The sequence below is a fragment of the Papilio xuthus genome, unplaced genomic scaffold (genome assembly GCF_000836235.2).
Source record: "Papilio xuthus unplaced genomic scaffold, Pxut_1.1 DF826961.1, whole genome shotgun sequence".
Classification (NCBI taxonomy): Eukaryota; Metazoa; Arthropoda; class Insecta; order Lepidoptera; family Papilionidae; genus Papilio; species Papilio xuthus.
The window spans coordinates 951,911-977,829 of NW_013531688.1; the positions used below are offsets into that span (position 1 = coordinate 951,911).

At 33.4% G+C, this 25,919-nt stretch overlaps 1 protein-coding gene across 3 annotated transcripts; it reads left to right on the forward strand.

Moving 5' to 3' along the window:
* The first annotated feature begins 243 nt into the window (after positions 1–243).
* Positions 244–11,157, forward strand: Pkc98E (Protein kinase C). Of its 3 annotated transcripts, XM_013315311.1 has the most exons (20): positions 244–489; positions 661–793; positions 869–983; positions 2,468–2,528; positions 2,970–3,144; positions 3,497–3,528; positions 3,692–3,762; positions 4,250–4,400; positions 4,728–4,864; positions 5,494–5,587; positions 6,391–6,459; positions 7,070–7,174; positions 7,622–7,749; positions 8,085–8,317; positions 8,586–8,734; positions 8,940–8,992; positions 9,316–9,502; positions 9,944–10,083; positions 10,382–10,480; positions 10,619–11,157. In XM_013315311.1, exons 1-20 carry the CDS (start codon positions 393–395, stop codon positions 10,694–10,696), a joined length of 2,307 nt encoding a protein of 768 aa, XP_013170765.1. In that variant the 5' UTR covers positions 244–392; the 3' UTR covers positions 10,697–11,157. The 3 variants fall into 3 exon arrangements, with proteins under 3 accessions (XP_013170765.1, XP_013170766.1, XP_013170767.1); XM_013315312.1 differs by lacking the exon at positions 7,070–7,174; XM_013315313.1 differs by lacking the exons at positions 6,391–6,459; positions 7,070–7,174.
* Positions 11,158–25,919: the final 14,762 nt, after the last annotated feature.

Below are 25,919 nucleotides of genomic sequence, written 5' to 3' on the forward strand. Positions count from 1 at the left end.
TAGAAACAATAATATCAAATTACTGATACTAATAAAAATTACTTGGTTGTACAAATATTTTGAAACTTCTTATATCTTTCATTGCTACAGTATTAGTTAAACTTTTTTAAATAACTCATTAAAACATTTTCAAAAAATAGTCAGAACGTAACAAGATTAAAAAACTAAAAGAAATACCTTTTTCCCCAATCGAGTAGAAGAGTCGAATGGGAATTCATTAAAAACCATAGAGAAGATATCCATCCATCCATGGCCGATCTCATCAGTGTCAACTTTATTTCTATTTCAATTCAATTATGAAGCACCTTCAATGATTTTAAGTGGGTTTATAGTGTGGAAGTGATCGTGTGGCGGCGCGGTCTTGGTGATACGGCTCTTTGGTCGGTAGCACCATGTTCAGCGGAACGGTGCGTGTAAAGGTGTGCGAGGCGACGGGCCTCCGACCGACCGACTTTCAGAAACGGCACAACATGACCTTCGGGAAACCTGGTTAGTCCATGCATAAATATAATCTAAACCTGAAACACCAAATAACACCTATTAGAATAAAAACAATTTTGCTCCGCTAATGTGACAAGTTTTTTTTGCGTATGAATAAGGCGTAACATGTTTACCAAAATGGGTGTTGGTATTATTTGTAAATACATAATATCTTCGCAGACGATCAGCCGATAGACCCGTACGTCTCGATCGACGCCGACGAGCACCATCTAGACCGTTCAAGCACGAAACCAAAAACTTTTGACCCAGTTTGGAACGAAACATTTATACATGAAGTTCACAATGTAACTAGGTATGCTTAGATATATATTCTAATAAGATCGCGCGAATATGTTTTAGAGAATTTACACTTGTTTATTGTTTTTAGTTTGGGTATCACAGTGTTTCATGATGCTGCAATACCTCCAGATGACTTTGTTGCAAACTGCACTATTCCTTTTGAAGATCTGATGCATAGAGATAAAGAGGCCACGGATTTTTGGGTAAGTCTCATTTATTTTCCTTTCATATATTAATCACTTATTTTAATGAAGCGAATTTATTAATTGCACTTACTATGTCTCAAGCTATATATCAAATATTTTTGTTTACATAATATAAACTTATATGTTATCTATTAAGATAGTTACAGATAAGATAAAATTACAACTACTGATATTTTAAGATTGTGAGTGATAAATATTTGTTTATAGACAAATATATAAACAAAATTCAGTGTCAAAATACTTTTAAAAGAACCCAGTGAAGATAATTTTGTCAGATGTCATTATATGTAATGTTATGTTTCAAAACTTTGATTGGCAAAAATTCTTAGAAACCTCTGTAGTTAAAAATTGTATGAGTATTAATTTTTTTTTAATAAATATCATACACATTTAAAAATAGTGACTTACAGTGGATTTTTGATACCAAAATCACTGTACAAAACATATCCCTGTCTCTCATATTATCTCTGTTTTGTCAAAGAGATCTTGATATATATAGATATGTTTTTAATGTTGATTTTAGTTTCAGAAACTCACTGTCAATGAATGTGTTCATGTCATTGTTACTTTTTAAATTAGGTCATTATATGATACATCTCTAAGATATGTGTATTTATACATATCTCTGACATTACACATTACCCTGTGTGTCCAAACTGACATCCTGTTTGTACACCTGTGACTCATTTTCAGGATATTTGAAATATTTGTTACATTTTCCTTTTATAATTTTAAACTCATTTATATTGTTGCTAATTCTGTTAAAATATGAATAAACTAGGTCAGAAATTACATCAATCTATAATTAAATTGTCGGGAAAAATTATGGGTTTTCCTTAATATTCTTTATCGTTTGCGTGTAAAAATTAAACTTGTCAACTCGAGTTGCCATTAAAATAGGAAGGAACTGTTTTCTTTGTCACTTTGATATCAATATCAGAAAAATTATAATATTGAACAGTATTGATGAATAAAGTGATATTCATGTTCTTCACTATCTCAAAGGTCAATGCATCTGCGGTTCCTCTGGCATTGCTGATGTCCATTGGCGTTGTTGAACACATTGGTGTTCCCGCTGCTTGTTTGCCCCCCTTCTGTTATAAAAAAAAGATAGATTTTTTAATGTATAAGATGTCTTAGTATAATTCCACAATAATAGTTTCATTAGTCAGTCATTATCTGCTTCAAGATTAGTACCATGTACTTGTAGTGTAATATCACTTGACTATATTATAAAATAAATTACACACAAGCCTGGATAAGCGAGATATTTCTATAAACAAGCGTCAGTGTTCAGTCCCGGACATCAGTCAGTGGACAAAGTCAATAAGAGAGAATTTCGGGTTATAAAGGTCTAGTAAGCGAGAAATATATTATGGGCCCTTGGATTCTTGCTTATCTTGATTTAATTACAAATCAAATTTCATTGATATTTCTAAGTATCAACTTATTTAAACATTAATTGAGCCTATGTTTTCCAGGTGGATTTAGAACCACAGGGAAAATTGCATCTGAAAATAGATCTGAAATGGAATTCTCAAGGTTAGTTATACTTTTTTTTTCGTGTACAATGTATGACACATTGTTGTACCAATGTAACCTTCTTTAACATAAACAGCTTGACAGAATTCAGTGTGGGATTACATGCATTGTCCATGTTCCATATCTCTAGACTCAGCGGGCTAATTTTTTTTATTATGTTGAATAAGCTAGCGCTTGACCATGCTGATGACCTGATGTTAAGTGATGTATTGGTGACATTGTCGAGGTAAAATTGTTTATTTCAAAGTGTGGTAACTTTTGAGTATGTTTTTCCCTATAACCTATTTAATTTTTTAAAATTAACTCCTGTTAGTTTTGCAAAAGCAATGATCAGGAGTGATTAATTGCTATGTCAATTTCATAAGGTACATTGATTTGACATTCATGTGAACACGCTTCAGCGTGAATAGTATTGTTGATATGTTTGTGTTATATTTATAGGGGGTGGTGGGTCAGAGGGTCGTTCGAATCGGGGGCGCGAGTTCAAAGAGGGTGCTGGGTTCGCGCGGCGAAGGGGTGCGCTGCGTCGCCGCGTACATCAAGTCAACGGACACAAGTTCATGGCGACATTCCTTCGTCAGCCGACTTTTTGTAGCCATTGTCGCGAGTTTATCTGGTAAGAGCAAATGTTTTCTGTTTTTTTTTATAACTTTAAACTTATCTACTAGTAAGTTAAGCCGGTAACTTTATCATTTTACACCTTTCAACTTTGTGTCTTTTTTATTTCTTAGTTCTTCTTCCCCTTTTACTATATTACTACTTTTACTCTTTTAGGTTTATTGAATTAATCTTATTTAGATCTTAAAGAAGTAACATAGTCTGGAAGAATGCATCAAATACTTAATATCTTTTTTTGATTCCGCGCGGACGAAGTCGCGGGAAAAATATAGTTCATTATATACATATCACAGTATATAATGAAATTACTAAGTATTTTATATGTTGCTATAATAGTTATTATTTTCCAGGGGTCTCGGCAAACAAGGTTATCAATGTCAAGGTAAGAAAATCTTATTTAAAATTTGAATTTTAAATTAAAATATATTTTGCAATAAAAATAATATAGCTGATAGTATTTTTAAATCATTTTCAAGAAAAAAATATAGTAAAAAGATTGACAAAATTAGAATAAATTAAAATTTGACTGTTCATTTTTTTTTCAGTGTGTACTTGTGTAGTGCATAAGCGATGTCACTCATCTGTAGTCACAAAGTGTCCCGGTATGAAGGAGGAGGTGAGTTATTGATATTATAAAATAAAATTCAAAAAAACTCTTGAAAAAGTTCCCAAAATTATGACAAAAAAAAAAACATAAAAAGTTAATTTTCATTTTAATTATTTTAGTACTTGAAATCCATGGTAATATAGAAAATTGTACAACATAATCACTCCCGTAACTCAAAGGGGTAGGCAGAGTCCATAGACTTCCCTTTGGTGCGATCGTGACATACCTTCTACTCCTACAAAAAAAAAATAATAGATGTATATACATCCATTTATATATTATAGCTAATATTAGCTAGGATATAAGAATCCATAATCCCTATTTATTTATTTAAAAGTAATATAGAAGAAGTATATAGTATTCTTGTAGAGTGAATAGGCACTTACTAAGCTACCGCGTACCATCTTTTGACCAAATCTCCACTAACACCAGGTGGGATCGTGGTCAAGCACTGGCTATTTAAACGTAAAAAAAATATATATTTTATTTCCATCAGCAACAAAGCGGAGTAACAGTATCCAGTGGTCAGCGCTTCAATGTGAATGTACCACATCGGTTTGTGGTACATTCATACAAACGGTTCACGTTCTGTGATCATTGTGGATCTTTGCTGTACGGACTTATCAAGCAGGGATTGCAATGTGAAGGTAAGAATATACATATTTATCTTACTAATATTATAAATGCGATTTTTTTTTATATCTTAAGGTGGCAAACGAGCGAGCGGCCACCTGAAATTGCTGAAATAGCGAAGTGACTGTTGCTCATAGACATACACAATCGAATATGCGTTGCCTACCTTTAATCGACTGAGAATGCACATTAAGAAAATATCTTCCCTTCCCATGCATCCTCTCATCCGGAAAGTCCACTTCCACTTCCCATCCTTTCCTTATGAAGAAAAGTATGGGAAGGGAAAGAGGACTAAATTAGGCCTATAATTATTTAATTTAACTGTTTTATTTATATGTCAGTATGCTCGATGAATGTGCACAAGCGCTGTCAGAAGAATGTGGCCAATAACTGTGGCATCAACACAAAGCAGATGGCGGAGATCCTCAATGAAATGGGCATCTCGCCTGACAAGAACCCACGTCCCAGACCTTCCAAGGTATTGTATTGCAAAGCGTGCTTAATATTACTAACGATCCCTTTAATTCGATCCAGAACCATTTTTACTTATCCTTTTCTTTTTAATTTTTTTGTATCTTTTGTATCTGCAACACTAAATTCTATATATTTTTTTTAGTAAAATATTAGCAAATTTTGTGTAAATTTGACTAATACTTCTTGTATCATTTCATCTAAGCTCCAAGCTTGTGCTAAGATATGGTTTGCGACAATAGTCGAATGACGGGATCCGAACCCCCGACCTCGTGATCAGAAGTCCTTACCTTTTACCATTAAGGTATTGGCGCTTCAAATAAATTCATTGTTTGATATGTGTGAAGTCAACCCGCACTGGGTCAGTGTTGACCATAGGCATTAGGCCTAGGCCATAGACTAGTCACTCCTAACATAGGGTATGCTCGGAGCCCTTCAGTGTGAATGTATAGTGAGCAGAAGATGATTGTTTATATATATAAAAATCAGTTGATTTATATAATTTATTAACAAGGTCTTAGTTCTAGAAAAGTCGAAATTTAAAAAGAAGAACTTGAACAAAGACATTGTATTCAATGTTTGTCATCGCCTGAAGAAATAATATAATGATATTAATCGTTAATATTTAATTTTCAGTATCTGAACACAGCTTTGCTGGAAGGTCCACCGGAGCTGGCTTCTTCTGGTGATTCCGATAGCAAAGATCCAAACGACAAGCATGATGATAAAGGTTTATTTTTTATTATTTATAAATCATATGAATAAGTATTATTTTGCATGTTTTGTTATTAGTATATGTTTAGTAATAGTATGAATTACTTTCACATATTAAAATGATGGTTTGACATTTTAGTAAGATATTTTTTCACCGTGGGTTTCTGAGTAGAATATCTTAGTTTAAGATATATTTTTATCTCTGTGCTGTTAAAGATAAAGACAGCGATGACGATATGTTTTATGCAGAGATTTAGGTGTCAGAAACTCACAGTTAATTCTCAATGAATTACTTGAAAATTATTTTTCCAATAAAGTCCTTGTTGATGTTTATACAATCTTCAAATAAGTTGTATAATGCAAATTTTGACAGGAACTTTTATGTACATGATTAATTATTTGTTACTTATCCAGCATTTTATTAGGACATTGTGAGACATTCCTAAGTAAGATGTCAATACCTTTTTTTGTCACTCTTTCATAGCAATGGAAACGTTTTTGATGTGACTAATCAATCTAAGAATTGTTTGTTTTTTACAATTTATTTTTTTATATCATAAAGTGTCAAATGAGAGGACGGCCACCTGAAATCTTTGTAATAGCGAAGTGACTGTTGCCCATAGACATACGCATATGCGTTGCCTACATTTAATTGATAGCAGGATGCATAGAAAGAGAATATTTTCCCTTCCCATGCATTCTTTCATCCGGACAATATATTTCAACTTCCCATCCTTTCGGAAAGTGTGTAGTTTTTTTTATCAATGTATGCTTTTATTTATTTTCTGTTATTTACTGCATGTGTTTAAATGATATTAGGTCACCAGCACCCGGTAACATGGGGTCCACACTGGGCAGAGCTGCAGGATATATTTGGCACATACCAAGGTTTTATTTTGTTTGCTAACGCCTGATGAATTGCTTGTTTTTGTTTGCTTTGGGTTGACCGTCAATAAATTATTAATAGAATTAGTCAGTTCAAACAAAAATTATACAAGAGATGAACAACAGCTGTTATGAATTTGAATCTTAATTTGTTTAGTACTTTGATCGACTGAAATGTTTATTAAATGCTAAATTTTTCCTTGAATTTAAATAAAATATAGTAATTAATATAGCCTATGTCACTCAGTGGTAATGTAGGTCTCTTAAGAGAGAATTTTTTTTGAAATTGGTTTGGTAGTTTTTGAGTTTTTTAGTTACATACAAAAAAATCTTTATTCTGTACAATATTAGTATAGATATAGATGTATGATAAATCAATAAATATTCTTATACTATCTTACTTATATAAATGCTAATGTTTGGATGTATGGATGTTTGTTAGCAGATGTTGAACATAGTCTGGAAGAACATAGGCTACTAATTAAGTTTTTTTTATATTCCGCGTAGACGAAGTCGCAAGCGACAGCTAGTGTTGCTAAAATATACTATGTCCTTTGACGGTCAACCTTTTGAATGTATTTGTATGTTTATTTGTATGTGTTGTGACGTACAGGCACGGATAACACAAATCTATTGGATAACTGTGTCATACAAGATAATGATACGTCATGGCGCTCGCATTGGGATGATCTTGAAGAGATATTCACGTTTTACGAAGGTTCCAAATGATATTCGTTATAATGGTGGTGGGGCTTGTTGTTGAATGTAATGGAACTTTGTCTAAGTAATTTGTTTTGATTATTCTGGGCCGATTGATCTGTAGGCTAATCGGCTCAAAGAGTAATACATGATTTTTATATAAGTTAGAAGTATTTAGGTAATAAAGTAGATTTGATAATAGTTTATTCAAGTAAAAAGTTTTCTTTGAATATTGCGAGGTATTAATTTATTTGAAAAATAGATTTTAATAGATTTTAGATATAAATATCAGTAAAATCACTAATTGATAGTTAATTATACATTAAACCTGGTACATAATAACAAAAATAATGTACTAATTTCATAAATGCATATCTAACAGATGTTATATCCGGCTCGAAGGACCAAGTTCCATATAAAAGTGATGGTGTTGAGGTAGTAACTCGTGTGTGGTGATGAATCCTAGGTGGTGATGGTGACGGTGCTGAGGGCATGCACGGGAAGGTATCCCTCGAGGACTTTCACTTCATTAAGGTGCTGGGCAAAGGATCCTTTGGCAAGGTTATGCTCGCTGAGAAAAAGGGCACGGATGAAGTGAGTCTTTTTGTTACATTCAAGATTATTATTTTAATTATAAATTCGATAAGAAATGCTATTAAAAAATCTTACATCTTACTAATATTATATTCGCGAATGTTTGGATGGGTTGATTGATGTTTGTTAGAAATTATCTCCAGAACGGCTGTCTGGAAGAACACATAAGCCATTAATCTTTTTTTTTTTTTATTCCGCACCGATGGAATCGCGGGCGACAGCTAGTTATATATAATTGTCTATGTAAGCTGACGTGTCTTAATTCTGACTGACTGTATCTTAAAAACAACTTTAACTCAGATAAATTCTTCTACATAGCAAATATATTTCCCCAGGTATATGCTGTGAAAGTCTTAAAGAAAGATGCGATAATCCAAGATGATGATGTGGAGTGTACACTGACTGAGCGGCGCGTGCTGGCGCTGGCAGCTCGTCATCCGTTCCTCACGGCGCTGCACTGCGCCTTCCAGACACGGGAGCGGTTGTTCTTCGTCATGGAGTACGTGGATGGAGGTGATCTAATGTTCCAGATACAACGGGCTAGGAAGTTTGATGAGCCGAGGGCTAGGTGAGTTTGACATTTTAAGAGATATTTGTGCCTTTTCATTTGTGACTTTTCATCTGCCTTTATTAATAAATATTTCATGGATTATGACAAGTTAGTTTTGTAGTTAGTTTTTAACTCCCATACTCCCTGATAGTTAATTAACGCTTTACAATTTATAAGTACTCTTGTCGCTCATAGCTTTTTCTGTCTGATTTCTCTGAATGTACATACTCTTTGGTATTGTTGGATAGTATTTTTTTAATTTGAAAATGATCTTCGTTTTTATCAGATTCTACGCGGCGGAGGTGACACTTGCGCTGCAGTTCCTGCACTCGCACGGCGTCATCTACCGCGACCTCAAACTGGACAATATCCTGCTTGATAGCGAGGGTCACTGCAAGCTCGCAGACTTCGGCATGTGCAAAGAAGGCATTATAGGTTGGTATATGGTTTTTTGTACGTGAAAAAGAGTTTTTTTTTTGTAATCGTAGGAAGCGATAGCTACATTATGTTCAGTCGACCTTTAAATAACATAAAGTGAATCATCTCCACTAACACCACGTGGGATCATGGTCGAGTGCTGGCTTATAAAACGTAAAAAAAAACAATAACCATAGTTAACTTTTATTTGTTCTCATTTCAGATGGTGCAACTACAACTACATTCTGTGGAACTCCAGATTACATAGCGCCTGAGGTAAACAAACACCACATTTTGTTTTTTTTATTCATACGACAAATAATACGTAGCGCTTGATAATGTTTGCAATTCTAATATTATTATAGAGGTATTTTGTAAAATTATCAAATAGTACTGTTGAAGTGTATAGCGTGTTCTTGTTTGGCATGAAGTAATAGAGGCCTTGCTCAGTTTCGCAACGGAGGAATGTTTTATTAAGTACAATGAAACAGTAAGAAAAAACAACGAATAAGTGAACAAAATTTGCCATGTATGTGTTTGTGTTGCCAAGGGATATCTGGGTATAGTTATGTAGATAAAAAATTATGATTTTCTTGTAGATCCTTCAAGAATTGGAGTACGGTCCATCAGTGGACTGGTGGGCGCTGGGCGTGCTGCTGTACGAGATGCTGGCTGGTCAGCCTCCATTTGAGGCGGACAACGAGGATGACCTCTTCGAGAGCATCCTGCATGATGACGTGTTGTACCCTGTCTGGTTGTCTAAAGATGCTGTCTCTATACTTAAAGGTTTGTTTTTTAAAGGTTTCCAATGTCGAAAAAATATCATAAAATTTGTTTGGACGTAGGGATGGATGGATGTTTGTTTTAAGGTATCAAAACGGAATCATGGATGTCGCTGTACTTTGGCATACATGCAGAACATAATCAAGAACACATAGGCTTTTTTATTTTCTTTTTTACTTTTGCGCGGACCGAGTCGCGGGATACAGGTAGATATGAAATAAACTACAATATCACGACTAGACAGAATACAGACTGGAAAAAAACCGAAGTTCGGATTACCCCTCCTTTTTTTCCGATCCTTTTCTTATTATAAAGTAGGTTTGATGTTGTATAGAAGGGAAAGAAATATCCATTCTAGTGACATATTGTGTTCTGTGCATTAAAGGTAGACAAAATCAGAACTACAATTATCTTGTTTATTTTTTTTTCTATTTGTATCCGTAGGTTTCATGACGAAGAGTCCCGCACGTCGACTGGGTGTGGCCGGTGGTGCTGCGGGTATCCGCGCGCACGCATTCTTCCGCGATATGGACTGGGATGCGCTTGCGCAGCGCCGCCTGCGCCCGCCCTTCAGACCTAAAGTCGTACGTACTATCCCTCCACCCCATATTTACCTTGACAACACCCTTGTTTCTATCTGAAAAGAAGGTATTATTTTTGGTTGGTATATTTGTATGTTGACTGATGTAAATTTGATTTAAGATTGAGTCAGGATTTTTATTTAATTAATCTGACTTAGTTTTAACTTCAATAAACTTCAAATTGAATAATTATCCTTTATGCAGTAAATCCTAAAAAAATGTCAGCGCCCCCTATCGGTCAGTACTTGCCGTTAGAAGAGCTATATTGACAGTAATAATGTGAATTTATTGTGTGTTACAGAAGAGCAAGCGCGAAGCGGCTAACTTCGACGCAGAGTTTACCAAAGAGGAGCCGGTGCTCACGCCAGTGCCAGCCGATGTGGTGCGCGCCATCAACCAGGTCAGTGCACCGAGACCTAGACCAAACTGGACCTATATTAGGTCCCGGTTCAGATCCACGGCAACAATTCGATAAAAATAAAAAAGGAATTAATTGACTATTGTATATTAATGTAATTTTGTCTACTTTACTTTGCAGGAGGAGTTCAGAGGATTTTCGTTCATCAACAAGGACTACAACCCGCAGCCCGCTTACGACAAGACGCCGGTCGCCTGAACGCGTCGGGCGCGGCGCGCCGGCCACGGTCACCGCACCTGTGACGTCACCGCTTGCCATCGCACCAGTGACGTCATCAGCGTTCGCATGTGTCACGCCGCCCTCACTAATCGCTCGAACTTTGGGAATGACGTCATCGGAAGTGATCGCCCTTGTGACGTCATCGTCGGCCCCGTCAGTGCCATACTTTGCGGTCCCGCTGTCGCTCCGTCGACTGAGGTTTATATTATATTATATTTTTATTTTAAGTGCAATGCCAACAACTGTCTAGTCATGACGAGATAACCGTACGAGCGGTCTTTTTTTTATTCGCGACGCCATGTCGATCGAAGTATTATTTTTTTGTCTGTTTATTTTTTAACATATAATGATCTTGTATCATTCTCTAGTGTTTAGATTAGGGTAGGCTCGAATGTCATTAGTGTCACTGCTTCGGATTAGGGCTAGACCGAAGTGTCATTACGATTAATAACATTAAAAAAATCCACCTATACCGTTTCGACAGCCATTTAGATGTAGGCAGAGCAGTCTGGTTATATCTTAGCTATTCATAATAGAAAGTCTCCATAACACGTTTGCTGAATAAAACGCGACCTACCTCAAGCGAAATTTAATTCGAATGCGCTCTGCTCGTGAACTTGCTCTTTGACATCTGTCAAACTGACGTCACTGACATCTGTCATGTTATCTTTTTAAATGTTCGAAATGGTAAAGGCATATGTTTACAGACATGGTCATACAAACCTTGTAGAATCCAGAGTTAAGTTATATAAAAAAATAACGTTACATAAATGCATGTTGAAAGATTCTGTGCCTTGTTTTTTATTGCTTTTTGTCGAAATAAGCGACTTGTAATTCTTTAAATATGACCATATATCAAGCTATGCCTTTTTCATTCAACTTTTATACTAAAAAACCCATAAAATAAGACCGATAATATTGTATAAAAACTTTGAATACATTTAATTGAATGAAAAAATTTTCTTCGTCTCAATTGAAAGATGTTAAAAAGTGACAGTTCACGAACACAGCGGCACTACCTCGTTACAGATTATAAATAATTTGGCCAAAAATAACTAACGAAATGACTATAACTTTGATTTCTTATGAGATTCTGTCCACGAGAAATACTAGCCAGCAAAATGTACCAGACTTGTGATACACGCTTTTATACATTTACAATATGAGAGTCAACACACAAATATTAAAAAAAATATATATGATATGTTGAAGGAATAAATAATGAATTTAGTATAAATAAACGCAAGAGTATATGTATGTTTGGGGGGCTAAAGAGTTCACTTTCACGCGGATTAAAATAAGAAAAACGAAAAAAAAATACTAACAAAAAAAAATCGAGATCAAGCTTCTTGATATTTTCCCTTGAGATACTTATAATATTTAAATTTGAAAAGGTTAGAGCAATTATTGTTGTAAATATAAAAAAGGATGTAACAGATCCATGATGGATGCTGGGTTGTTGGGTGACGTGTGCTGCCAGTTTAAAGTTTGCCGTTTATTTTTTTCATATGGCAATCTTGTGAATAAGCTGGCAACAACGTTTAATGGAACGGTGGGCGGAATAAGTAAACCCCATTCGTTAGTAGTGTTATTATAATTCGTGTGCGTGCCATCGCGTGTTTGGTAAAAAGGGGAGGGTTTATACCCCTATAAGGAGGGAGTAAGGGGATTTGAAAGTACTTTACGGTATGGTTTCAGGTTACTTCAATAGTTTTGTAGTATAGGAATAGGATATACGATATCGTAGCCGTGAAAGTCGTAGTTAAATATTATCGTGCCCCGTAAATATTAGTAGAATTCAAGACCAATATTGATTTTCGTCTTACGATTTTATGAAATAAAGATCTGTTAGATTATAAATAGAATCAGTTTGAAGAGTTTATCGCTTACAATCGGCCAGTTAGGGTATGTCTGATAGTGCAAATTTATAATCTTTAAAAGTGGATCTGTTTTTTTTTGTCTGTGGTTTTGTTAATCTCTTAATAACATCTCGCTAGTGTCAAAATTTAATATAGATATAATTGTTATATTATCCATGTTGAGTTTATATGAAATTTTACATGAAATTTTCAATACAGTGTACCATAGATTATATTTGTTTGAACGGTGTTGTAAATCGTATTCCTATTTAAATTCCGCTTTTTGTCGTTGATTTTATGATGATAAGGTGCTTTAATATATTATTGGAATGATGTGTTAAGTTGATAAGGGTTGCCAGTTACAAAAAACACGTACAAAGATATAACATCACCCTTTGTCTCTATAAAAAAAAAAATGTACGTGTTTTTGGCTATGGAAACTCACGTTAATAGTGTTTATATCACTAATTAGTTAGTTGGTTCCTAGTTTTTATCCCCGCTTCTAGTCTTGCGTTGTACGATAAAATAAGTATTTATTATTGCTAAGCATTTCGTGTCTTAATACTCACTAAGTTTTGTTCCACGCTTGCGTTCATTTGATGAATCTGTTTAATCTGTGTGTCGTTTTGACAGCTGTCAACTTTACCGCGCAACGGGAGTTCTAGGAAATTATTTTGACAGCTGTCAGATGATAATAAAATTACGTTAATAACATCACATTTAATAATTTTTGCAATTTAATTTTTATTTTGTTTTTTTATGTCGCTTTATTAGAGTACTCTGAGTACAAATAATGTTGTGAATAATTTTTAATTTGTTGTATAATCACAATCAAAATTGTTTGCTATTATATTGTTTTGGCATTTTTAATGTTTTTTTTTGCTTTTTAATGTTTTAAATTGTCAATATATTTATTTAGATATATTTTGTATATAATAGTAAACACGCACACAAAAGTATTTTCTGTCTCGCTCTGTCGATCACACGAATCTTTTTGTCCGTCTGTTTTAGTTTTTACTAGTTTAATAACCAAAGTTTTAGATAAACTATTTATGTTGTAAGAATAATTTTTATAGCGTTTTAAAATGAATTGCCCGATTTTTATGTGTTTCTAAGGTGTGTTTGGTTGTCCGCCTTTTGTTATGTGGGAGTTTTTGGAAATGGCGTGGTTTTTTTGGAGTTTAAAAACTAAAGTTGTCTAGATGTTGCTATGTTAAGGGATGGGACGGATGGTGGATCAAGCACAAAATGTAATGCTTTATGTAGTTGTTCGTGTATAATAATATTTAAATAAATATATAAAAAGTATAAATATGTCGTCTATGGTAGGGTCAACCTTTAATATCGGTCTTATTGGTCATATTTTGCAATTACTCCTTTTAGTTCACTCTAAATATTATTTTTTAATTATCCATTCGAGGTTTTTTTTTAATTTTGATGATTATAATTTTGTTTTTTAAACAATAAAAGTAACTATTTTTTTTTCGTTGACCTAAGTAGGAATTGACTTTAATATAACCTATATTACTTGTTTAATATAAGTAAGACAGTTCAAAATTGAGAAACGAAACTACTTTTACGGCAAAGTATTCATAATATGTCACTCAGAATAATCTGATTTATGTTTTATTAGTGATTTATGTGGGTCAAAATATAAAATCCAATATCTATTATTCACGAATTAATTTTTTTTTATTGTCTTTTTGTTTACCGCTCTCTAATCTATACGTATTTATTTACGTAACTTATTAACAAAATATATTTAAGTATTTGTTAAATCATAATTTAAACAGCCCTAATATATTTTATTTTGATGTTATGAAGCTTTGAAATGTGTACAATCGATAACATAATTGCTATAAAAATGTGCAATTTTTGAAAAAAATATTTTTAACATTTTTTTCTGTGATTGTACATGATGCTAATTGAAAATGGTAACTTTACTCCAATCAACTAAAATATTTGATTGTTACGTATTGCACAAACTTTGTAATAGTTTTTGTTGATTCGTTTGAAATAGTTTTTTTTTATAGTCTGTTATTTGTGCCAAAGCCACAAAAATATTACTTTTGACATTATTAAAAAAATATTAATGGTTTTGAATAGATTTTTTTGGATATCAGTCAACTTCCATTTTAATGACGATGAGTTTTGAAACATGTTTTTTTATAATTCGTATACTAATTTTAAACTGTTCATTTAATATTTGAAATACAGTGGATTCTGTTTATAATGACTACAAAGGAAAAAAAACTGCGGTAACCTAATACTGCCGAAAGCGTCACGATTGATGTCGGTCACTATAACCGGTAAGAGTTTATTAAAAAGCTGTAAGCGGTTGGACAATATAAGCGGTGTTGTTATAAACGGATTCTAATGTATTTTGCTTTATTTGTGATTATCATATACCAATTTTATTCAAACTTTCGTGAGACAATATAATAAACTGATATAAAAACGGCTAAACACTGACGTTTATTCATCCGGTGGCGGCTCCCGGCGGACAATTAAACGTGAGTGTTTAGCCGTTTTTATATCAGTTTATACCAATTTTATTTATCTTAAAATAATTGTTTTAAATCAGTTGTCTCTTCCAGTTTTTTAATTTACGCAATATTTTTAATTGTTAGTAATTTTTTGGATCTAACTTGTTTATCATCTTTTGTAGCTTTGTACCAACCTTCTACAAGAAGTATTTGAACTTTAATGGCGTACAGTCGCGTTAAAAACTTTGTTTGTTCATCCAAATATATTAATATTTTTTGTCACATAATAGCTTTTGTGTGTGACTGTAGACACTGCATTTAGTAGCAGCAATTACAAACATATTTAGTTCATAACTTTTTGTTTATGCAAGAGTTTATACATGTTAAATATTGACGCAGGTCGTCTAAACCTTGCCATACACGGACTGCTTCAAATGTTATAGCTGGTTTGGTTTTTCGAAACTGCAAACAGTGGTCCGTTTGGCCATCGTTGATCACTAGAAGTCTGTGTAAGGCTATCCTAAGTTTAACAATATTGTAATCATATGTAATAGACGATTTTATGACCAGTGTTGTTTGTTGAATTGGTTACAGTTAAAAACTTATTATAAAACATATAAAATGTATTGTAGGGTTGGAGTTCCAAATAGTTTTGTTCCTTTGAAACTAAATTCGTTTTAAAGCAAACACAAATAGAAAATATACTTATTAAGTTAAATTTAACTGAATTTTGGTTAAGTTATTGATTGGTGTTTAAAGGATGTGCAATTTTTTTTATGAAGTTAATAAATGCTTAATGTGTTCATGATTGAACATATAAAATAGATAACCAGTGTCTAAATTTGTCTTAAGCAATATCTGGCTTAAATGTGTTTGATACAATAAAACATTGTAATATTATTATTATATTTACTCACGTATTTACGTTGTTTATTTTAGTATAATATTGTTCGCTTATAAGTATTATATAAATGGGAACTTAAACGTCCTATGTTACAAACGAAATTACAATTTTTTTGTAATATTATTTAATATTGCGTCTCTAATGTTTGTCTATGTGAGCAAAATTAACTGTGCACGTTATTTTGTACTCATTTATTATTAAAAAAAAACATTTACATTTACACGATGTATATTTTACGCTTTCCAAGTGGTTTGAAGCCAAAGAATTAATGAATTTTTTGTACAAAGCGGCTTTAAGCCTATTTTTATGTTGTTTCTTAGTTAAATATTGTCTTGCCAGTGTTATGGCCGTCGTAATACAATGATTCTGATTTTGACAGCTGTCATTGTGACGTTTTAAAATAGTGACATAACCTGAAAAGTGCAAGAAGTTGGCGCGATACTGAATTGAATTATTAGGTTGCCAGCACTGAACTTTATACATGGATAGGCTATAAGCCGTGGTGTTTTGTGCCTATTTGAATTTCGCTATTTTGGCGCTGATTATAGAATTGGACTAATATTAGAGAATCAATTGTCAGAAACAGGAGCGTTAGTGGGAACAAAAGAAATGCTGTCGGTTCCAAGCCACAAACCTATCCATTTATAAAGATTAGTGGTTACCAGGGTATCCTTGGCAGTCAAAATAGGATTGTTATATTACGATGACAGTAATAACATTTATGCATTATGTTACATGCTGGTGGGTTATAATTTGTTTGATTGATGCTTACATGCGAGATATAATTTGTAACGAGTGTAATAGATAAAATGGATATAGTGAAGGGATCATGGGGGATATGTTAGAAATGTTCTATATTTACTTTGCGTGTAATTAGTTGGTCCTTCGAGTCGGACAAGAAAAGTTTATTAGAATACTTCGTATAGTAAATCATGCGAAAATAACCTACACCTAGTTATGATGATAACTTTTTCTTTTTAATAGGTAGAAAGTGTTGTACAAGTCCCATATTTCCTTGGTGTTTAGTTTTTACGTCGTGCAAAATATACCTCGCATTATATTAACAGTATGTTTGCATTGTGTTGATTAATTGTAGCTAACACAGAGAAAATGAGAGTTGGGGGTGGTCACGCCGGCCTGTCTACGGAGAATGAAAACTCTATGGTCTATGACAGTAATAGTTTTAAAAGTTCCTCCGGGGCAAAGGTCACGTTTTTAGCCACCTCGCGACATCTATATTTGTTGTTCGTTCACTGATCACTACTAGGTCACATTTAGTTGGGTAAATTAATACATATAATATAGTTTTATGATGAAATAAAATATGTATATGTAAACCTACATGTCTATTAAATGAAAATAGATTATAATTAGTTTGTTTTATTTTATACCTCTCTATGTAGCATTTTGCAAATCAACTAGAGGGCTAGCCAAATGTATTCGCTCAGAAGTGATTCTATAACGAATTTCAATAATGTATAGAACTGACGCGTGACAATCACGTGACATAGAAAGAAACTATCAGTGTAATTTTTGAAGTTAGTTATGGAATCGCTTCGGAGCGAATATACTCTGTCTAGCCCCGCGGTTTGCACAACAATTACAATATAAAATTTTATTAATTCAACGAGATTTCAATAAAAACAAAACAAAAATAATCCCAATTCAACAAAATGGTCAGAATGGCCATTTGCACGACTAATGCATCCTCCTTGTAAGGACCAAAATGTTCTACCTTCGGTCAGATAACGCCACCTCGCGACCCGGGTTAGCAAACTCCGATATAGCTTCATTAGAGTCAACGCTTAGTTAGCGTGAATTATTCTAGACTAGACTTATTTTAGTGTCCGTCGCGGCCGGTAATAAGATGCTAGATTATACGCTCCTTATTGCCTCATTTATTTTTATTTATTTCCGAACACCACACCACAGTGAAAATATATGCAAATTTCAATACACAAAAATATTAATAGAAAATCCGTTTTGGCGGGAACAGCGTCGTTTTTATTTTTGTTAATCCTGATGCTTACATTTATTTTTCTTTGTTCCTTGTCAAAGATTATAAAATCAATTACATAATTTTTAGCATGAAAAATGTAGAACAAAACGTTTCGTAATTTAAATAAAATAAACTATTGAAATCCGTTTATAGATTTAAAACCCTAGGGGATTTTAAACATTTGCGTATAAAAGCTTCCCACTTGTTCGCTTACGCGGATCAATTACAATAATCCACGAAAATAAAGTTATTGTTGTCCGCCATTTTGTCGAGGGAATGTTTTTTTAGAGCGTGGGTTTTTTATGGTGTCAGCTGCACAAGTGGAGGCGCCATTGTGTGCGACAATAATACGAGATTAATACCACAGATAAAATATACAGATGTTACATTTTTACCTAAAGAACTTCGGCTATACTTTTATTTTTAATGTCTTTTAAATCTCATTAATTTATACAACGGTTTTATTTTAAGTGTAATAAAATTCATTACGATTATTTTTTTTTATTCATAACAAAGTTTATATAATCGGTGAATTATAATATGTAAATAGGAAATAAAAATATCTAATAATAATTATAAGCGTAAAAAGAAATTTGTTATTTTATTAAAATCAATTTTAGTACTTTAAATACGTGTCAATAGCAGTAGTCCACAATTATTAAATACAAAATATAAAGTATTTTCAAAACACCCTGTATCAGTGTCCCATAACGTTAACACAAGGCCACATTTTCATAGTATAAGGGTTGTACTCCACTAAACATGTGCGATCAATTTACGCTATACTTTTGGAGATCGCGTGTATTTTTTATTCATTAGAAGCGATTATTCTATTTAGACGTGCGTCGCGGCGTGAAATCGGATCGGTTAACGCTTCATTGCTATGGAATAGGTTAAACTCGGTGCGGTTAAGGCTGGCTACAGACGAACGACTTCATCACTATTTCGACTTCAATATTGTCCCAAAATATAATTAAAGCATATCTAATAAAATGTAAATTAAATGTTTCCTTGATAAAAAACGTTTAAAGTTCTGTAAATTTTTTGCTATCGCCGACAACTTGTCAGAGCTGAGATGTCGATATAAGGGCATTGGATGTTAGCCAAAAAAATAAAAAAAGTTGTTACTTTGATCGCACGTGTGTAGTGCACAAGACAGATCGGCTACCGCCCTATCGATGTCAGTAAGAATTCAGTCGTGACTAATCGGCCAATTTGAGACACGACTTCTGTGTAGTTTTTTTTAATTTTGTTTTTATTGTAAGCGGAATGTGATCTATAAATTGTTTGCCTGACCTTTTCTATTGTGACGTGCTCGCGGTACATTGCTAGAAAATATTGCTTCATTATTTCGTTCTATATTATACAATGTTATCGAATTTAAAGATCATTTGGGTTAAAATATCATGAAAGTCTAGATTTTTCACCTCTTCCACTTCTTCCGGAGTCAAATATTCCTCGATAGTTCATATCGGTGTATCTTTTATGTGTTTACCAGCTGTCGTCTGCGGCACCAAACGTGCGAAATTAAAGAAAAACAAAAAAACTTAATTATTAGTACTATGATCTACACCTTTGCCAAATTTTAGCGAGACCCGTTAAGTGGTTTTGGAGATTTTTAAAAACATCCATCCGTCCAAACGTTCGTCTTAATATTATTAAGATAAATGGATAAAGTATGTTTCATAATCTTTCATAGTATTGTTTCCTTTGTGTATGAATTCGTAAATTAGATGTAAAGGATAATTTTGTAATAAGCAATAGAAGGATCGCGTGTTGCATGCAGCTATCCCGCGCTGAACGCATCCGGTTACAATACCATTCAAACTTTATGGAGGCTCGTCGATAGCCTACACAGATAAATACCCCACACCCTGGGAGTGTCTCTGCCCCGCATCTCTGCGTCCCTTCGATACCGAAATCTGTGTCCCGAGGGCCTAGCACGAATATTAGTCAATCTCTATCGTATTGTCATTGACAAAAGTTATTAAAATGTGCGCCCCCTATCGGACGGAAAGCACACCAAAAATCTCATAGTAATTTTGACATAATTGACGATGAAGATACGATGGCGATTATCACAAATATTCGTGATAGGTCCACTACACAGCGTCTTTTACGTCAGCATTTCTCGCTGTGATATGATAATGACGCCCGTATTTTGCTGTTTAAAATGTTTTAGTGTGAAGAAAATTCTTTGTTATTTATTAAAGAACTTTTTCTTATCAATTTATTTATAACTATGTCAATTATTATTCATTCTATTGTTCGATAGCATGGTATCAGCTGAGCGTTTCCTTGAGCACGTGTAAAATCGGAAAGTCTAATGGTCAACCCTAACGACGCTCGTGACCTGATCGTTGGGGTATTACTTACAGCATAGGGTTGTCAGCTGTATTATTTTTCCCAAATGTCTGTTTCTTTTACCTTAATTAAATTTTTAAGTGCACTTAGTACCTACTTAACTATTTACTTATGTGTGAATTAAAAAAAACGACACGGCACATTCCTTCTATTTTTTTTGTTTACAATATTAAAACGAAAGATCCTCCTCCTCACCTCTTTCTTATAAGATTAGCAAATATTTTACACCTTTTCTGATTCTCCTTAATATCTTTTACTTTATTCGTTATTATTTGTACAACCCTATTAGTGCCTGTTCGCTTGTTAGCCGTCCGTTTGTCACTTCCGTATACAGCGAGGCTGAATAGAGTCGAGTTAATTAGTCCGGTACCGCTGCAGGTCATGTCAGGCTCAGCCTAGTCCTAGCATGTAATTAAATGTCTAATTTTGCAGGAAAATCACGAAAGCTTGAGTTTCTTATACACGAGGATAGAATAAGATAATAATTGCTAATATACTAAGCTTATTTAGTTAAATATAATTAAGTAAAAATAAAATTTGATACTCCCGAAGTATTTAACTGACTGAAATTTAATTCCATAGCGTTGTTAAATAAGTTAAGTTTTTTTTTTAAATTCTGTGCGGACGGAATTGCGGGCAATGGCTCATACTGAAATAAAAATGTTTTTCTTATAAAACAGTTTTAAAAGAATTTCTTCCTTAAAATGTTCTCACGCAAGACTTATCTTTATCATTAACCAAAATTAAATTCATATTTTGTACTAAATCAACATTTACCTAGCGATATGTATGCAGTGTGCAACCTCAAAAGATGGTATCTGCCTACCTCGTTAGAGATGTGGCGTGATGCTGTGCTCTTAGCATGGAAATTATGATTTATTTCATTCTTGCTACATTAACATGTGTGACCAAAATACTCTTTAAAATTATATTATTATCTCTGTTTTTTCAAAGATAATGACAGGGATGGCGATATGTTTATACAGAGATTTTGGTCTCGTAAAGCAACGGTAAAACCATTATGTTGTTTTTAGGAAATTTAACTGTCGCCCGACGCGGTTCGCACGGAATTAAAAAAAAACTTAAGCCATGTATTTTTTCAGACTATGTTCTACATCTATGCCATTTCTGCGAGATCCATGCAGCCGTTAGAGAGATACCTTCTAACATACATCCAACTAAACATTCGCATTTATTATATTAGCAAGATAGAGTTTAAAAGTTTCTAAAACTCATGCTGTTACAGGGCTTTTCATAGCCATAGAGCGAAAACAAAAGACTGACTAAAAATGACGCACTAACCGTGGGTTTCTGATACCGACATCTCCGTTTAAAACATATTGTCATCTTTGAGTTGTCAACAGAGATTTTAGTATCAGAAACCCACTGATTGTCAACAATGTAAATTAAAATTACTTAATTTATATTTCAAAAATCATGATTGAGGAAAGACTCTCAATGAATTTAGTCACACATCTTTTGATCAAAAAAGTTAGGATAGTTGATAGCTTAAGATAAAAACGACGTAGATATTAAACAAATTATTAGATTAACTCAACTGTGCGTGGGTAGGTTATTTACGGAGCCTGCCTTGTAGTAATTGAATTCTTTGCAATTGATTTAGTATTTTGTTTGATTTACATATACGTCGATGATTGCCCGCGGGGAGCGACCTCTTACGTTAATTTATGATAACAGACACTATTTATTCAAAGTTGTATGGAAAGAATTTTGTCTATGTTGTGTTTTCATTGACGAAACATTTGTTAAATACAATATTGTCGTTTTTAAAGTTTACTCTAATAAAATTTAGATATGCTTTGTATTGTTAGGAAGAAAATCCGAAACTGTGCCGGTGTAATGGCGCAACACTAGCCTTAATAAAATGTCGACGTTTATGTCTCCTCACTAATAATTCTGACACTTGATTTTGTAATTAGCGCGCCATTCGCGCCATAGGATCCTAATTAATAATGTTTAAAAGTAAAAATCTTTGACGGTTGTTTTCCGAGACCAAAATCTCATTGTCACTCTTGACATACAGTCATCCTAGTCATTATCTTTGATAGAACAGAGATAGCAATATATTATAAACGGAGATGTTGGTCTCTAAAAACCACGTTCTTGACATTATTGACTGTTTAAAGCTTATTCTTTTAGCGTTTTTTTTTAATTAATTATAAAAGAAATCAGATTTTAAGCTAAAACTATTATAAAAAAAATTCAAAAGTTTGACAAGCACTGACTTTAAAGAAATTAATGAAAAAAAATCTATCGAAGATCGTTGTACGTAATTTAAGAACTAATTGTAAGGCTGCGTGCTCACTGTGAGGAGATATTCAAATGTAATGATAATAAGGCACGTTCACCATAATGCTCACTCTATACGATAAGGTTTTGTATATGGGTCATTACTTTCAACATTAAAATAAATAAATCAATACAATCTCTTAATGCATGATAATTAACTATGCGAGTGTCTGTGTTCAATGCTTCTATAATGTCTTCCCAATTTTCTTATCTTTTTTATTTAATACTAGTCCTGTTCGGAATTAAAAAAATACTTTAAAATAAAGACGACACAAAATAAGGAGGATGGAAACAGCGGTTGGATTTTGATAAACTTTGGAAAATAATAAAGTTAAAAGAGAAAATGAAAATATAAAATAGAATAAGTGATAAGTATGGGGAGTAATCAAAACAACGGTTGCTCAGTGCAGACTGTCTTTAATGACGTCAACTTTCGTACAGGTCGGACGCAGCCGACCGTTCCTATTTACGCATAGTGCAAGCGCATACATAACAATAAGAAAATAGGATTAATACGCACTGATTGTTTGAAGATATACAACTACATTTTAAATTAGGAAAAAGGAAGAAAAAAAAATTATATACATATTGTTCGAACTATAAAAATTATAAGTAAAATGTAAAAAGAGGTTCTGTATGTGTCGGCAACATGGCGTATGTGTTAAATCAGTGCCAAATTTCATCAGAGCCATCCATAAATACATCCATACATCTAAACATTCGCATTTTAAAAAAGTTAATTGATATCACAGGAGATGGACGAGCTGACAGCTACCTCGGACAAAGAATTAGTATAGCTATTCAAAGGGGGAAAGCTGCCAGTATCTCCGGAACCTTGAATAAAGGGACTCCTTTTAATAATATATTTTAGTTAATTATTCGTTTATAACATTCGCATTTATAAAACTAGTAACAAGTAAGATATAGTACAAGGATTTTATTGGTAGGTCCTCTGTAACAAACCCTTAAAACTTAGGTTTTATTTTTTTATATTTAGGTTTGTATTGTTCAATAATTTATATCAAAAATATAGATGTCACTGTCATATTCTAAGATAAAACTGAAATAATAAAATATTTTTGTTTCATTTTATTCATTTGAAACCCATAGTTATTTTACGTATACATTACTTTTAGTATGCTGCCCTACTGTTAGTTGATTTAGACCAGGAGTCGCAAACCTTTACGTATCATCATCAGCTCACTATAGGGGGGCTCCCCACTGAGGGGCTCGGAGCCTACCCTAAGTTTAGGGTGATTAGGCCATAGTCAACCACGCTGGCCAAGTGCGTGTTGGTAGACTTCACACATATCTTTAAATTTCTCAGATATGTGCAGGTTGTATCACGATGTCCTTCACCGCAAGATGGTCGGATAAATGTACATATGTAAAGCGAAAAACACATTGGTACATGGCGGGATTCGAACGCAGGACCTGCAGATTGCAACCTTTACGTATCAACATACCATTTTTTCTAAAGTAAATGTATCATGAAGTGCCATGGAATTATTTTGACATTGTGATTATTGGAAATAATCCGTAGTAATCATGATCGTTTCTCATATTATACCTACTTCTCAATTTTTTTATAGTGGAAAATGAGTTTTGTTGACGTGCCACGAATATTGTGACGGGTGCCATTCGTTGGTTATCCCTAAATTAGAAAATTTGTCCAAAGGTAATATGTTTAAAGTTGAAACATTTATCCACTTACCAAACCTAACTCTAATCATATCATCTTATTTAACCGTTACGGTGTGTCTTATCATAGTCTGATATCTGATAAGATTAAAAACATACTCGTTAGAATTTCTCAACTGTAAAATAGATACGTATAGATATTATCAGGAGCATTTCTAAAGACGCATTAGAAATATCAGGGATTTTATAGACGAAAATTCACAGTAAATGTGATAAAGAATGGAATGAGATATTTATTATATGTTCTACGAGTAAATAGAATTAAATAAATGAAGCTCTTTAGATTTTTAAACGTCAGTAATTTTTTAAATATAGCTTTTATAACATACCAGTTGGTTCCACGATTCCATGCGCGAGGAATTTAAATTCTTAATTAGTAAACTGTGTTCTTCCAGGCTATGTTCTACATCCATACATAAATCGAGATCCGTTGAGCAGTTCTGGGGATACCACAAAACATACATCCATCTAAACTATAATATTAGTAGTAGTACTAGTAGTAGTAGTAGAGTACTTAATAATCTTTTTAAAATGACTTCATAAGGAAGTTTGCATTCACGATTATTTCCTTACGATAATAATATAATGGTTCTTTAAACGGAGGATTCAGCTGCACCGAGATAGAGCCTTCTTGACAGATTGCAGATGCGCCCTCTACCGGCTGCGGCTAGCAATACAACGTTGACCAGAAAATTATTTTTCTATGGACATTTCCGATGAAAAGAGTAAAATCTTTTTATAACAGCTGTCAAAAATAGGTTATAAAAACTCAGAAAAGAAGTTAACTCTACATCCATACTCTTATTTCTTTCTTTCTTTTTTCTTGTTTTACCAGACATATATAACCGAATCACATGCATTTGACTAACTTTATAAATACGAATGTTTGCATGTATGTATGGATGTTAGATGGCATTTCAAGTAAGGCTGCATGGATCTAGATGACATTTGGCTTAGATGTAGAACATAGCCTGGAAGAACACAAAGGCTACCAATTTAGTTTTCTTAAATGCGCGCGTACGCTTCGCGGTTCTCAGACACAATAGACTTTTCATCTCAGCCAAAAACTTTTCATCCTTCTTAATGATAGATGGCTGACTTTTTTTTTTACGTTTTATAAGCTAGCGCTTGACCACGATCCCACCTGGTATTAGTGGAGATTTGGTCGAAAGATGGTACGCGCTAGCTTAGTAAGTGCCTATACATTCTACTCTACTCTTTTATCTTTATGATATTGAATATTCGTTGCTGAATTTCCGAGAAGCAATTAAACTTGTTATTCAATTGTTTCAACGATGTATTTCTTAAAAAGAAAACATGGTACCTCTGTAATATAACGATGGGAATTAATATAATTATCTCATTTTATCATAGAATTAACCTGATTTGAACGACCGTAGTTATCCATTGCCGCCCAGGTTTTAATGTTTATATGTCGTAAATTAAATAAAGATTTCGATTGCCGGCAAACATTTTAATTACTTCATTGGGATAGTGAACAGGGCTCTTTATCGTTAATGGTCCAGATACAACGGAATTCGTTAGTTAACTAACTATTACTCTGATTATGTAATGTTAT